Source organism: Callospermophilus lateralis, chromosome 10 (assembly GCF_048772815.1).
Source record: "Callospermophilus lateralis isolate mCalLat2 chromosome 10, mCalLat2.hap1, whole genome shotgun sequence".
Taxonomy (NCBI): domain Eukaryota; kingdom Metazoa; phylum Chordata; class Mammalia; order Rodentia; family Sciuridae; genus Callospermophilus; species Callospermophilus lateralis.
Window position 1 is genome coordinate 132806162 of NC_135314.1, and position 14644 is coordinate 132820805.

The following is a 14644-nucleotide window of genomic DNA, read 5'->3' on the forward strand; positions in this document are numbered from 1 at the left end:
TCTGTTCCCCAAGGGCCTTGTTCATGGTGGTGAAGCTCCTCTAAGTGCTGCCCAGTACCAGTTTCAGTGACTACGTGGGGGGTCCTTTCATAGTAGCCAAAGAGAGGACCTCCCTTCCCTTCTAGAGTCCACTGCACCAGGAAGACTTCTATGGCCTTAGTTATATCTGTTGCCATTCATGGTGGCACATACATGGACTAGGGTCTTTGCTGAAGTGTCCCTGCTCACCTTCAGCTCCTTAGTCTTGAACGCTGCAAAGATAGTAATGTGTCCTATTCCTTCCCAATGTTGCTTTCCACAACCAGGACCAGTCACCATGCAGGCCTCTTTTCTCTTTGCTCTGGGAATCTTTGTCTTGGCCAGTTTGAACCAGGCTGACTAGCACCCACAGGTCACAGGGGAAGGCATATTCTTTTTTTTTTTTTTTTTAAATTTTTTATTTGTTTTAATTAGTTACACATGACAGTAGAATGCACTTATATACTTTGATATATCATACATAGATGGGATATAATTTCTCATTTTTCTGAGTGTACATATTGTAGAATCACATTGGTTATACAGTCACATGCATACATAAAGTAATATCTGTTTCATTCTACTATCTTTCTTATCCCCACATCCCCTGCCAGGGGAAAGCATATTCTACCAGGCATCCTTTTCACTGAGGAAAGCTCAGATGGTGTTGGGCCCCCAGCACTGATAGGGTAATGGTGAGTGAGGTCCCTGGATCTGGCAGCCTTTGGGGGCTAACCCTGCCAGCCCATGGCCATGCTCTGGCTGTTAGTCACTCTGACAGTCTCAGGATGTATACTTCTGAAAAAGAGTTACTATTGTTGACCATAGGTTTCCAGACAGTTCCCTTTCAGGGAGATAGGATCCTATAGTTTCCTGGCTCATCTTTGGGGTTGGGATATGGTGGGAATGGGGGCCCTCAGGAAACCTACCTCAAGTTAGAAATATACCTGCCCCTACAATTCCAGTGGCTGGTCTGTGAGCCCATGGTATAGGTCAAGGGGGCTATGTCTCTTTCCCTGTGGATCTGGTCATCACATTGCACAAGGCTGCAACTCAAATCATTGGTGATCTGCTCCTTCAGGTGATAGTTCTCACTACCCACAGGTGGGAGGAGGGGCACAAGAATAGGGCTTATGTAGGACAGCTTGAGATATCCTGAGCTCAGCAGGCCAAAGATGGGTTCTATAGTTTAGTAAGGGCCATCTATAGTTGAAAGCTTCAGGGGACTGTGCTCCAGCCCTGAAGGAGCAGACCAGGCTGTAGACTAGGAGATGTTCATGGACTTCTGGGGCCATGTCTGACACCTATGCTCTGACAGAGCCAGGAGGGAGGCACCCCCTAGGAGCTTAACTCCCTCCCTGTCCCCACTAATGAGGACTCAGGCTCTAAGCCAAGGGTTCCTCTATACATGACCCAACCCTGAGACAGGAGTTAACCTTGCTTTGTCTAACCTGTAGGTCCTTGTAACTTGCTTTGACCTGCCTATAATAGAGCAATGAGCTGAGTGACATTCCCCACCCAATCTTTGCCCTATTGTCTGAGCACCCATTGTGTGTCAGGAAGCTTGTGACTACATTCTTAGGGAAGCTAAGGGTCTAGAGTCCTGTGGCTGGGTCTCCTGAGGTGAGAATGTATACCCGTCCCATCTGGCCACATGATAGGGAAAGCAGGTTTCCTATCTATCCTGCTGCAGGATGAATGTTCTGTGTTTTTATTGTGCAGAATGTAGACATCTCTCGGCCTCCAGAGGAAGCCCTTGTCACAGTCCCGGCTCACCAGTGACCATTTCTCATCCACTGCAACACCTGGGCAGGCATTGATCTCTGCAGAAGGTCTGTGTATGTGACAGTCACCATGCAGAAGTACTCTCAAAGCAATGTATGGCTGGCAGCACCCAGAGTCCCTGCCCAGCTCACCTGCCTCCTTGTTGATAGTCTGTGACAGGGTTGGGCGTGGCTGCTAACCTGCTGCTAAGAATCACTGGACTAGACTGTGCCACGTCGGTGGACTGAGGCTGCCCAGCAGCTGGTCCCTTTGTTGCAGCTTTCAGGTGGTTACTCTCCAAAGGCCAGATGGCTTTGTGAAGTGTATATCCCTAAATGTGAAGCAGAAAGTCTCATTGAGATGTTGTCACTGTGGCCCAATTTTCTGGGGCTGACCAAGTGACACCCTGTAGGACCTTTACTACCTGCTCTGTGGCCTCTTGCTGAGCCAATGGCCAGGTCTTCATGGGTCCCTGGGCATCTGCTGCCTCAGGTGAGCGGGAGAGCCTTCCCCATCCTTCCCATCCAGGAATTGAAGAGAAGAAGACACTGACCAGGTCCTTGGGTCCATATCACTTATATTTGTGGACACTCCTGAAAGCAACACACTGCTTTAGCATCTTGTGATGCTATAGAAACATGTCGGAAGAAGAGTATTTGTGACCACCCCTTCCCAACTGTGCATACACTGGAATATGGGCAAGCTGGTGGCCAAAGCCACCCCTTCCCACAGGTCATAGTGCAACCATGTAAAGACCAGGTAGTTGTACAAGTTACCTTTCTGGTGCATACACCGAAGTGCTCAAGGGGAGGGCTGAGTCTCCCCTTCCCTGGCTGTGTCCACTGGTAGCCAGGGACGAGGTTGCCTCTTGCCTGTTGCAGCTTCTGTCCACACAGGAATGTATATTGGTGGCAGAAACATGCATTTGCCATAAATCGTTCAGAAAAACTTGTGGTCTTATAAAATCTGTCCTGGTGTTTGTTGACCTCTACCTGTGAGATTGAGGAAGGGAGAGGACAGAGGTAGCCCCTGGCCAAGACAGAATTTCTCCAATTGCATTACAACTCTGATACATGTGCATATGAGCCTGGTGAAAATGGCTTTACAAAGTCTGACATCTGTCATGCCCCTGAGTTCTTCTGGGTCCAGGCAGTGGTTTCTGGATCCTTTTTATAGCTGGCCAACAGCCCAGCCAGTCAGGTTGTGGGTCAGGACTGGAAAGTGTCTGGAAGGATTAGTAGTCAGATGCCCTCTGTCACATGCCACACGTGGGCATTGGTGAAGCCATGCTCCTGGATTCCCAAGCCCATTTTGTATCTGGAATCTTTCCATGCCTGTGCCTGGCTAGAGCAGCCTATCTTTTCCAGCCCCCTTAACTTTGCAGCCTGTCAGTACCACCTGTCCCTGAGAGGAGCCACTGTCCCTGTCCCTGGCCAGTGGTCTCTCATCCTTGTGTGCTGTAGCATCTTTGAATAAATACAGGTAGAGAGATGTCTGGGACAGGGCTAGGACAGGATCCTTCTGGAATCATTACCTATTGGACCACCAAGCCCCAAACTGAAGCCAGAGGTCCAAACCACTGCCTTTGAAACATGGAGACTGAAGCCTTTGCTTCTGTGTCCCTTGAAGTTTTGGTGACTTTTGACACCTCCTAAAAACACTTATTAGCTATAGCAGATCCCTTTGGCCAGTGGCTGTGCATTTACATTTCAATGTCACCTGAGGCAAGACCACTGAAGCCTTGGTTCTCCCCGTATAGAGAAGAGGCAGGAGCTGCTGGACATGGATGTATTACAAGGACTAGGGATAGGGCAGAAGGAAGTCTGGGGTCAGGGCATATGCAAGGATCAGCCCTCTCCCTCAACATTGTCCTGGAGAAGCCTCTGCATAGGCAGCCACAAGCCTGGTTGGCTGCCAGGTAGCTGGGATGGTTGATGTGTCCAAGTTGCAAATGTTTTCCTGCTTTCCTGAGAATGGATGGTATTGAATCTCAGCTACAAATCACACTGTGTCCAGCATTCTTTGCAATAAATACTTTTTAAAACATGATAATTTAAGATTGTATTTTGTAGCCAGTTCTCTGCTTTTGAGGTATTCTCTCTGACAGTTCTGTACATGCCCCATATAGAGATCTTTCTTTTTCAATCTGAATGGGGACCCTTGGTTCAACTCCCACTTTTGGGGACACCCCTCACTGGAGAGGAATTATGTTGCCTTGGACTGAGCCCTGAGCTATACTCATGGACATGCTGGAGGCCCTCCTTAAAGGGTGCCTACCTGGCTCCCTTCAGGGGCCCCTGGGTTCATGAACTGATTTTATATGGAAAGTTGATGAGGGATCCTCTTTATTGCAGTCAGGATTCTGTTAGCTGAGCCACAGGTTCTGTCATGTAAGTAGAACTCTGCTGGCTTTTCATCTAGTTTTGTTCTGGGGGCCTGATGATTAGTTTCCTACTGTGAAAGATCCCCGCAATTCTGACCTTTCAAATTACCTACAAGTCCTACATGTCATGGTCTCTGCATCTCTTTCTTCTGGCAGCTCAACACTGCTTAACCATTGTTACTTAGCATTCTGTTATCTAAATTGAAATCTAAGAGCCTCTCCCCCTGCTTTTTTGGGAATACTGGGGATTGAACTGAGGGGCACTCGACCACTGAGCCACATCCCCAGCCCTATTTAGTATTTTATTTAGAGATAGGGTCTCAGTTTGCTTTTGCTGAGGCTGGCTTTGAACTCGCCATCCCCCTATCTCAATCTCTTGAGCTGCGGGGATTACAGGCCTGTGCCACCATGCCATCCTGCCCGCCCCCTTTTGTGTGTGTATGATACCAGAGATTGAACCCAGGTGTACCGTATCACTGAGCTACATCTCCTAGCCCCTTTTATATTTTATTTTGACATAAGGTCTCACAAAATTGCCCAGGCTTCTTGAACTTTCTGTGGTTTCAGTCATTCAGTTTATTGCACTTTACTATAGTAATCTAACAAGTTTTCAAAGATGCTCGCCTCAGCAATGAATTTTCCATGGCCTCTGTGAAGAGAGTATTTTCTGGGCCTTTTCTAGGAATTCAGGGAAAAGATGAGTTGTCCATGATAAAATTTCAGTTCCAACATTTATTTTGAATGAATGACTAGATCTTAAACACTACATGTACTAGGAAGCTCTGGGCATCTGCTATGGTTTGGATATGGCGTGGCTGTGTCCCCAAGCATTCATGTGATGAAAGCTTGGTCTTCAGTGTGTCAATGCTGGGAGGCAGAGGACCTTTAAGAGGTAGACTTCAAACACAGGCCTGTAATTCAAGAGATTGGGGAGGCTGAGGCAGGAAGATTGTAAATTTGAGCAAACGTTGGCAATTTAGTGAGACCCTGTTTCAAAATTTAAAAAAGGGCACTGAGCACAGTGGTACATGTGTATAATTCCAGTGACTCAGGAAGCTGAGGCAGGAGGATTGCAAATTCAAACCAGTTTTAGCAATTTAGGGAGGCCCTAAGCAACTTGGCAAGACTCTTGTTTCAAAATAAAAAAATAAAATAAAAAAGGGCTGAGATATGGCTCAGTGGTTAAGTACCCCTAGATTCAATCCCAAGTACCCCCCCTACCAAATAAATAAATAAATAACATTCTGAGCTAAATAAACCTGTTTTATAGCTGAGTGATAGAGTGCATGCTTAGTATGTGTCAGGCCCTGGGTTTAATCCATAGCACCAAAAAATTAAAAATGAACCTCTGTTTTTAAGCCTCAGGTATTTTGTTAGAGCAATGGAAAATGGACTTATACAGTATCTCACTGCATTTAGTGAGATCCAGCTTTCATTCAGCTAACCAAACAGGTATGTAGAACAATCCCCAACAACTTGAGCTAGCACAGTGAACCCCAAGTTTCCGTTAAGTGTACCCATATTGACAAATGTAGCTCAATTTAAACTTGTTCTTTTAGGTCTAGGACTTCAGTCTCACACATTTCTTCATATTTTGGCCAATATAAAGTAACAATGTGTTATAATTCTTTTGATGTATAAGCTATCCCTCTGGGTTTGGCTCATGTAATAGAGTCTCCCAGACATGCTGAGATCCATCTCTAGTTTAAGGCATAAGGAACACTAAGAAATTGGGAGAAGGACCATAAGAATCGTTGACTCCCTTTTGCAAAACCACATTCCCTCATATCTTTCTAGGACACCTTATTTCAGTGGGCAAGGAAAGTACCAAAAAACTGGGGTGCTGAGAGCTATAGCCAAGTAGGAATGACGCATGGCAATTTCCTTGTCAGCCTACCCATTGTTGCTTAGAGGGAGGACTCTCCATTGTGGAAATGGGCTTGCCTTGGACCCAGGTCATTTGCAGTGACATTGCATGAATGTTTGAGAGTTTTGGTTGAAAGGTAACCCTGCTCAGGGATTAGGGTGGATCCGGGTTTAGGGTGAATCCTGCTGGGAATAGGGCGTATCCTGCTGCCTCAGGCGCCTGCTCCTTGAGTTCCCATTGAGTTCTTGCGGGATTCAGAGGGTATTTGGTACGCAGAGCCAGGTGGAGGGTGTATTTTCCCAGAATGTGTGTGTAGAGTGCCGGTGAGAGTTCGGGAATAAAGAATTGCTGTTTGAATCTACAAGGCTTGTGTGGTGGCTCGGTTATTTTGTGCCCAGCCAGACTGCGGCACTGGGGGTTAGTGGTGATCTGAATTTTTTGTGCATTACACTTAATTCATTAATTCAGCACATTAATAAGTGCCTACCAAGTGCTAAGCAGTGGGAATACAGGAGTAAGCACAATGGGTAAATTCCCTGCTGTCAGATAGATGACATTCTAGTGGAGAGAGACACAGTAAACAAATAAGCAAAAGATGTAGCATATTAGAGGGTGCCAAAGCCTTGGATTAGGTTATGGAGCATTGCACAGCCACCAGTTAGTTCAAGGACATAAAAGAGGCTGGGGTGGCTTGGGAAGAACGAAGAAAAGGAGGAAGACTAAGTCTGAGAAGTCATGGAGAACAGATTATGTTGAACCCTAGATAAAGGAGGACCAGTTCTCTTTGATCTAGGACTTCAATCTCAGGGTCTTGGGAAGAATGACTTGATTTGATAAACATTTGAAAATGATCTTTCCTCTGGCTGCTACTGAGTTGAGAATATACTTTTTTTTTTAGATACTGGGGATTGAACTCAGAGGCACTCAACCACTGAGCCACATCTCCAACCCTGTTTTGTATTTTATTTAGAGACAGGGTCTTACTGAGTTGCTTAGCACCTTGCTTTTGCTGAATCTATCTTTGAACTTGTGATCCTCTGCCTTAGCCTCCTGAGCTGTTGGGGAGAATATACTTTAATGGGGCGAGGACACTTGGGTGGAACCTGCTGCAATAATTCAGATGAAAGACAATGATGCTTCTGGTGGAGCTACTGAGAAGTGGTCAGATTCTGCATCTATTTTTTTGTTTTTATTTTTTGGTGCTGGGACTGAACTCAGGGTCTTATGTATACTAGCATACCAAGCATGAGCTTTACCACTGAGCTGTGCCTCCAGCATCACCCACCCCCATATGTACACACTTTTTTTTTTTTTTTTTTTTTTTTTTGGTACTAGCAATTGAACCCAGGGGCATTTAACCACTGATTCTATATATATACTTCAGTATATATGTGCGGGAATTGAATCCAAGGCCTCAATATGAGAGGCAAGCACTCTACCACTGAGCCGTTGTGCTACACTCATAGTCCTTTTGCATGTATTTTGAAGGTAGAACCAAGATTGCTGACAGTTTGGAGGAAGGCATATGAGAAACATATGCCAAGGGGTGGAAGTACCACCTATGTACATGGAAGCTTGTGGGAGATGTGGGACAGTAGTTCAGCCAAAGGTGGTTTAGATGAAATGCCAGTTGGATATCCAAATGATATTGACAGGATGATTGCAGCTTCAAGTCTAGTGTTAAAAAGCTTGGGGCTTCAGGTAAGAAATGGTCTCATGGGTGTGTAGATCATATTTATAGTCATAATACTGGGCCAGCTCTACAAAGAGACTGTGAAGAAGATATAAGGCATGACGACTAAAACCTAAGTACCCCACATTGCAAAGAGGAAGAGGCAACAGAACAGCCTAAGTAGCAGTGTGAGGCCTGTGTGAAGGAAAAGGTGGTGACCTATCATGTCACTAAGACTAGTAGGTCAAGGGCAATAGACAGAGCTACTTACTGGATATAGACATGTGGAGTCCAATTTCCCAGGATTCTCTGACCTTATCAGTGTCTAACTTTCACATAATAGACCAAATGAGGGGCTGAGGGTATAACTCAGAGGTAGACTGCTTGCCTAGCAAGTGAGAGGTCCTGGGTTCAAACCTCAGCACCAAAAAAAAAAAAAAGAAAGAAAAAGAAAATTTAGGCTGTGAATTTAATCTGGAAACCATAGAATCAGTCCTGGAATTAAATTTTAATAATTAGTGCCTTGACATAGAAGCAACCGCTTAACACTACAATCCTGGATTTCTTAGCTCATCATGCTAGTCTTTATTTCTATGTGGTGCTAAGGATCAAATCCAGTGCCTCACACATACTGGGTGAGCACTCTACCATTGTGCTACAATCCCAGACCCTGTTCATGCTATTCTAAGGCCTTGTTATAGTTTAGATATTAGATGTCCCCCCAAAGCTCATGTGTGAGATAATGCATGAAAGTTTAGAGGTGAAATGATTGGGTTATAAGAAAGATTCTTAACCTAATCAGTTCATTAATCCAGTGATAAGGATTAAATGGATGGTAATTGTAGGTAGGTTGGGTGTGGCTGGAGGAAGTAGGTCAATGGCGGTGTGCCCTCGCGTTTATATTTTGTGCATGGGAAGGGGAGTTCTCTGCTTCCTGGCCCCATGTCTTCAACTGCTTTCCTCTGCCACCCACTTCCACCATGATGTTCTGTCTCACCTCAAGCTCCAAGCAATGGAGCTGGCCTTCTATGGACTGAGACCTCTGAAACTATGAGTCCTCAAATAAACTTTTCCTACTCTAATTGTTCTTGTCAGGTCTTTTGGTCATAGCAGCAAAAAAAGCTGACTAAAACACTTGTCTTCAATATGTTCAGGCCTCCTACGGTGTTATTTTTTCAATATCACTGTGTGCAAGGAGAAGGTAGCACACCAACAGCCAATTCTGTTTCTGACACCAACTTGAGCATCCAATAATTTAATTCAATTATTATATTAACTCTTGGAGTTAGCACAAACCCCACAGGTTAAGGGCTTAGTCCCTCAAGTCTGCCCACCCACTTGGAGTACCAGTCAGAAGTCCAGGGGGGCCATACTTCTTAGTGACAGGCTATAAATCTAGAGTTCCAACAACCCCCTTCAGAATGTTAGAAATACCAGAGTGCTGCAAGGACTCAAACTTGTGCTTGGAAGTGGCTTGGCAAGGCAAACTTTACTTCTACAGAAGGGTGTGTTACTGAACAGTATGACAAGCAAGCTCACTTGGGTATGCAGTCTGCCTGTTTTATTCTTTTTAGTTCTATATGACAGTAGAGTATATTTTGACTTATCACATATATATTCTTTTTTTCTTTTTGTACCAGGGATTGAACTCAGGAGTTCTTAACCATTGAGCCATATCCCCAGACCTTTTTAATATTTTATTTAGGGACAGAGTCTCACTGAGTTGCTTAGGGCCTTGCTAAATTGATGAAGCTGGCTTTGAACTCAGCCCCCCAAGCTGCTGGATTACAGCCATGTGCCACCATACCTGGCTAAATCTGTCTGTTTTTAATCCCTAAACCTGCACTGCCCCTTTCTCTGATAGGAGGGGCTCACAGTTACAACCTACATGATTGGCTAATTTTAAAATTGGAAAGGGAAAAGAAGGACTATAGTTAAAATGGCTATGATTGGATATAGGTTGGGAAGCTCAAAATGGTTATGATTGGTTCTTGCATCCAAATTAAGGCCAAATACTATATTCTGAAAATGGACCATTGGACTTTCTATTTCTCACAACACATTTTATGATTCATTAGAATGATTCATAGAACTCAGGAAAGCACTTTACTTCTATTTTATTAATTCATTGTAAAGAACATAAAAGAGTGCAACTCGGTAATAACCTGAGTTTTTTTTTTTTTTTTTTTTTTTTTTTGTTGTTGTTATTCTTTTGTTTTCTTTCCTTTATTTTCTGGAGATTGAACCCAGAACTTCGGGCAAAGCATGAGCTCTACCACTGAGCTACACCTCCACCCAGGAACAGCCAGTTAAACAAAAAATATGAAAGACTAGCTAATCATTTTGGACTGAGCTTTTTGTTCTAGGCCCAAATAGACTAGACCAAAATGGGGTCACTTATTAATGTGCCACATAATCATATGTTTATTTTTCAAGTGCTGAGGATCAAACCCAAAATCTCATGAATGCTAGCTCTCTACCACTGAGCTATGTATACTTCAGCCCCAAACTGAAACTATAAGGAAGCAGACAAATCCTAAAGTAGACCATTCTTTTCTTGAAAACAGGGGGTTTCAGTGCACCTGAGTGGGCATATTAAAGAAATCCACCCAAGGACTGGGGGTATAACAGTGGTAGAGCACTTGCCTGGCATATCTGAGGCCCTGGGTTGATTGCCCACACTCCTAAAAGAAATTTAACAAAATGCTTTTAACTCTTACAATAGTAAACTGATATTTATCAGTCATCTTTTATCTTTTGTTGTGTTTCTTTGTTCCCATTTTACAAATCCCACCATTCTTCCATTGCCCAGTGAGAGCTCTCATTCTATTTTATAGGATGGAAAGCTAATTAGATCTATAATTAAGTTCATTATAATTTTGTCTTTTGACAAGCCAAATGGAAGACATGCATAAGGGGAGAGGGCATAGAGCTTCCATGCCCTCTCTAAGCACACTTTCTTCCCAGAACATAAGTGTGTCTGCCACTCCACAAATCCCACTGTTAGAGTAGTTTTGGGAGGTGTCATTACAATGGCATGGTTGATTCATTGATTGGCTATGGCAAATTGAACTCTAGTTCTAGCCCCTTCTCTTCCTGGAGTTTGGAACTGAAATTCTAGCCCTCTGGAACCCATGCTGATTTGGTTTTTCTGGTCACTAGCCTGCAATCTGAAGCTCAGTGTGCCCTCTCTCTTCCCCTTTATTCATTAGCAAAGGAAAAACAGTAAATGTCAAAGGCTGTAGGAGCCGGAAGCTGGGAACTAATGTTAGGTAGGAGTTCAGGGAAACCAAGATGTCAGAGGCAAGGTATAAGAAAAATGCCACTGGAAGACAAGACAGGGAGATGAGTCATCGTGTCCCTGTTTATCATGACTACTCCTGCCCATAATAACTCCTGGCACAGGATCGGAATTCTAAAATAACCAATGGGGATACAGTAGGCAGTATTCTAATTAGGTTTTCTAAAGTAACCAATGGGGGAAAATTGGACACCGTTCTAGTCAGGTATTATAAGGTAACCAGTGGGCCCAACTGGAGTAAGTTCTTCAATCTGGTCCATACAGGGAAGAGATTGCCTCACAGTCCAGCATATAAAAACAGACCTCGGGACCTTGACCCTCTCTTGCTTGGCTCACTTTGCTCTACATTATGGAGTGCCACTTCCACCTTCATCTTCAATAAATCTGTACTTTGCCTGTTACTTCTCTGTGTCTTGCTCAATTCTTTGTTCGGGACACCAAGAACATGGACCCCCAACTGGACACCCCAGTGATTAAACTAAGACCAGATACTTTTTCATTATATACACCAGTAGTGGTGGCTTTACTAGCCCCATTCTCTGCATGCATGTGTTGCCAGAGCCTGACTCTCTAACCTGGCTGCATTTCCACCATCTTTAGCTCCCACCTGGCAGATTATCAGTCTGGACACCCTCATTTTCCTGGCACCTGCTACCATTCTTGGTTAGAACTTTTTATCAGCTGGAGGAAACTACCTCTGTCCAATAGATTCATGAAAAGGAATTTGTTTATCTCTGAAAGTCACCAAGGGGATCAGAGCAAGGTTCTGAGGCCATACAACATTATCTCCAGCCCAAATCACAGTTCTGGATTAACCTGGTGAGCATGTCACTGTTGCCACCACCAGGGGCATGCAGGGACCTTTGTAACTAAGCCTTCACTATAGGCCCAGAATTGTGTGCTGTTGCCATGACTGCTGTGGTTCCCCTCTGTAGCAAGGGCTCCTTTAATTGGGGATTTAAAGGAGGACCCAGTCATTGTCCTGACTGACTCCATTTTCCTCTTCTAACCTCTTCTTAGCCTCTAAGTCATTTCTCCTCAGTGTATCTCAGGTTCCAAGAACAATAAGTTTTGCAGGCAGATCACTTCATGATGGGAACTCAATTGCCGCCTCAAGCAATAATGATTTCATGGGTGCCATCGGGACCTTGCAAAACTGGACCTGCTTGAAGATCAACTAGACCACAGTTTGACCAAGACTGCTTGACTACTCCTGCCCCCTGCCCTCATTCTTCTTCTATATAATCCTGGAGCAAGTGTCAGTATCCTAAAGATTGGGCTTAAGATGCTAGTCCTCCTGTTCCTTCCAAGATGGCCATACCAAATAAATTCTTGCTTCAACTATCTTTTTCTCTCTGATCAGACTCTCAAGGCAGCTGATGGTCTGTTGGGACTCCAGAGTCAGGCCTCTTAACATGGATTCTGATAACACCACTAAAGCAGAATCTATTGTCTTACTGTTGGTCACCAGCATTCCCATCAGACTACAGGGAGAGTATGTCTGATTGACTGGGATTAGGGCAAAAGCTCTTGCCTTGGGCAAAGGAAGCTGGGAGAATGAGTGTTTGGCATGTCCATTGTCTGAAGTGGAAGAAAGGGGCCCAGGTACTTAGTAAGAGGATTTGCAAGGACCCTTTAGTGCTCTGCTTTAGCAGGCATCATTCCTGGCCCTGAAGACCAGTCTTGGGACCAGATATGGATAGGTGGCATCCATATCTGGTTACTCCCACCTTATAAGACACTATGCTTTCTGAACATAATTGGGAGTTGTTTTGACCTGCTAGCCCCAAGAGAATTCCCATTTAAAACTGTAACCAAGGTCCCAGCATGAAACGGTTGTGTGGGAAAACACCCATGAGCTACATGAGGGGTCTTTACTTGGTACCGAGCCATGAAGACTTAGGTTTTTCCTTGGGAACTCTCCCAGCTTCCCTGTGTGTATCAGACCGTTCAAGGGGTGAGATGTCTGTCTTCCCTCTACTAGTGAGACAACTCTCAAAGCTCTAGAGTTGGGCGTAACCCATTGGGAACTGGACAGCCCACCCCCTACCTTATTTGGCAAAAAGACATTCCATCAAAAACCTTTGATGTTCCCCCCATATAAATAAAGCAAGCATGGGCTCCAGCTCTCTCTCTCTCTCCAGTGTGGAAGCTCGATCCCTAAGATTGAAGACCCGTCCTGCCCCTGCTTTTCAAAATTACTTCCCATGTACTGTGTTTTGTTTTTTTTTTTTTTTTCTCCGCTGTTTTCTTTTTTTAGTTTTTATTCCACAGCCAGCCTACTCCACGAAGAGGGACCCCAATTCTACTGTCTGCGCGGGGGACAGTTGTTCTTATCAAGCTGGGTATTTGAGGAGAGTTTACTAAAACTGCTATTTCCAAAGCTGCAAATCGGTTGGGGAACCACCTATGCCTGGTGTCTGGCATCAAGGAGGGCCCTCTCCATTCTTAGGCCTGTAGGGGCAAGGCAGGAAGAGTGACTGAAATATGGTGGGACCCCCTCCCCATGTCCAACCTTCCATGTCTACCTGGTACCTCCAGTTTTGACTCCTATAATTTTGGGGGGTGGAGATCAGGGTCTGGGGATAAGGGTTAGTGGGGGTGTGTGACAACCCACAAAAGACGGAGCAAAGAACAAATAGACCTATAAATGCACTCTCCTTCTACCCTTCCACCTCTTGCTGCTACTTTGGATAACTTCTACCTTCACTACCTTCTAATGACTTAGCCCAATAAGAACCAGGGACAGGGCAAGGCATGGTGGCTCATGCCTGTAATCTCAGCAAACTCTGGAGGCTGAGGCAGGAGGATTACAAGTTCAAAGCCAGCCTCAGAAAATTAGCAAGGCCCTAAGCAACTCAGCAAGACCCTGTCTCAAAATAAAAAGGACTGATGTGCCTGAGGTTTAGCTCAGAACCACATAAAAATAAAATAAAGGTGTCCATCTAAAATAAAAATATTTTTTAAAAAGGGTTGGGGATATGGTTCAGTAGTTAAGCACTCTTGGGGTCAATCTCCAATACCCAAACAAACAAACAACAAACCAGGGACTGGACACCTGTTGGAATGAAAGGGGTACTGGGGAGAGGCCTCATAAGAAAGGCTGTTTATGGGGTACAGACCTCACTGCACTGGTTCCTGGCTGCCCCCAGTCCTCCCACCTTGTTACTATGGCTGGCATTTTTATGCTAAGCTGGTCTAGCTGGTCTGGGTTCTCACATTATGTGTCCTTGCATAGATTTGTGTCTCTGCAATCTTTTGACAACCCACATTTGGCACAACATGTTTGATTTCTGCCTTGGAGGGGCCACTTTCCCAGACCACTAGTGGATATGACTTGTATACCTGACCTACCTAATGCCCACATATGTGGGCACATGCCTGTCAGGGATATTGTTGCAATTTCTAAGCCTCTGTGGTACTCTTGGCCTCCACCATGTCCTGTCTAAGCACAGTCCTGACTGAATCCTAGAGCAACGGGTAACCATGAAGGTCTCACGTGGGCTGTCTGTGAGCTGTGAGCAGATGAGGGAGTATGGGGGATCCCAATACTGACAACGTCAGGAGGGTAAGGCCAGGTGAGAGGCCCCTGGAGGATCTGGGAGTGGACAGTAGCTCAGAGACACCAAAGGTAGGTGA

The 14644-nt window shown here is 44.8% G+C and overlaps 1 protein-coding gene across 4 annotated transcripts in view; it reads left to right on the forward strand.

Moving 5' to 3' along the window:
* The window catches only part of Pfkfb4 (6-phosphofructo-2-kinase/fructose-2,6-biphosphatase 4), a 42330-nt gene extending 35934 nt beyond the window's left edge, over nucleotides 1-6396 (forward strand). For all 4 annotated transcript variants that reach the window (XM_076868866.2, XM_076868867.2, XM_076868869.2 and 1 more), the window contains one exon: nucleotides 1741-6396. In XM_076868866.2, the coding sequence (XP_076724981.1) occupies nucleotides 1741-1800 (60 nt within the window). In that variant the 3' untranslated portion in view covers nucleotides 1801-6396. The remainder of the gene's footprint in view (nucleotides 1-1740) is intronic.
* Nucleotides 6397-14644: the final 8248 nt, after the last annotated feature.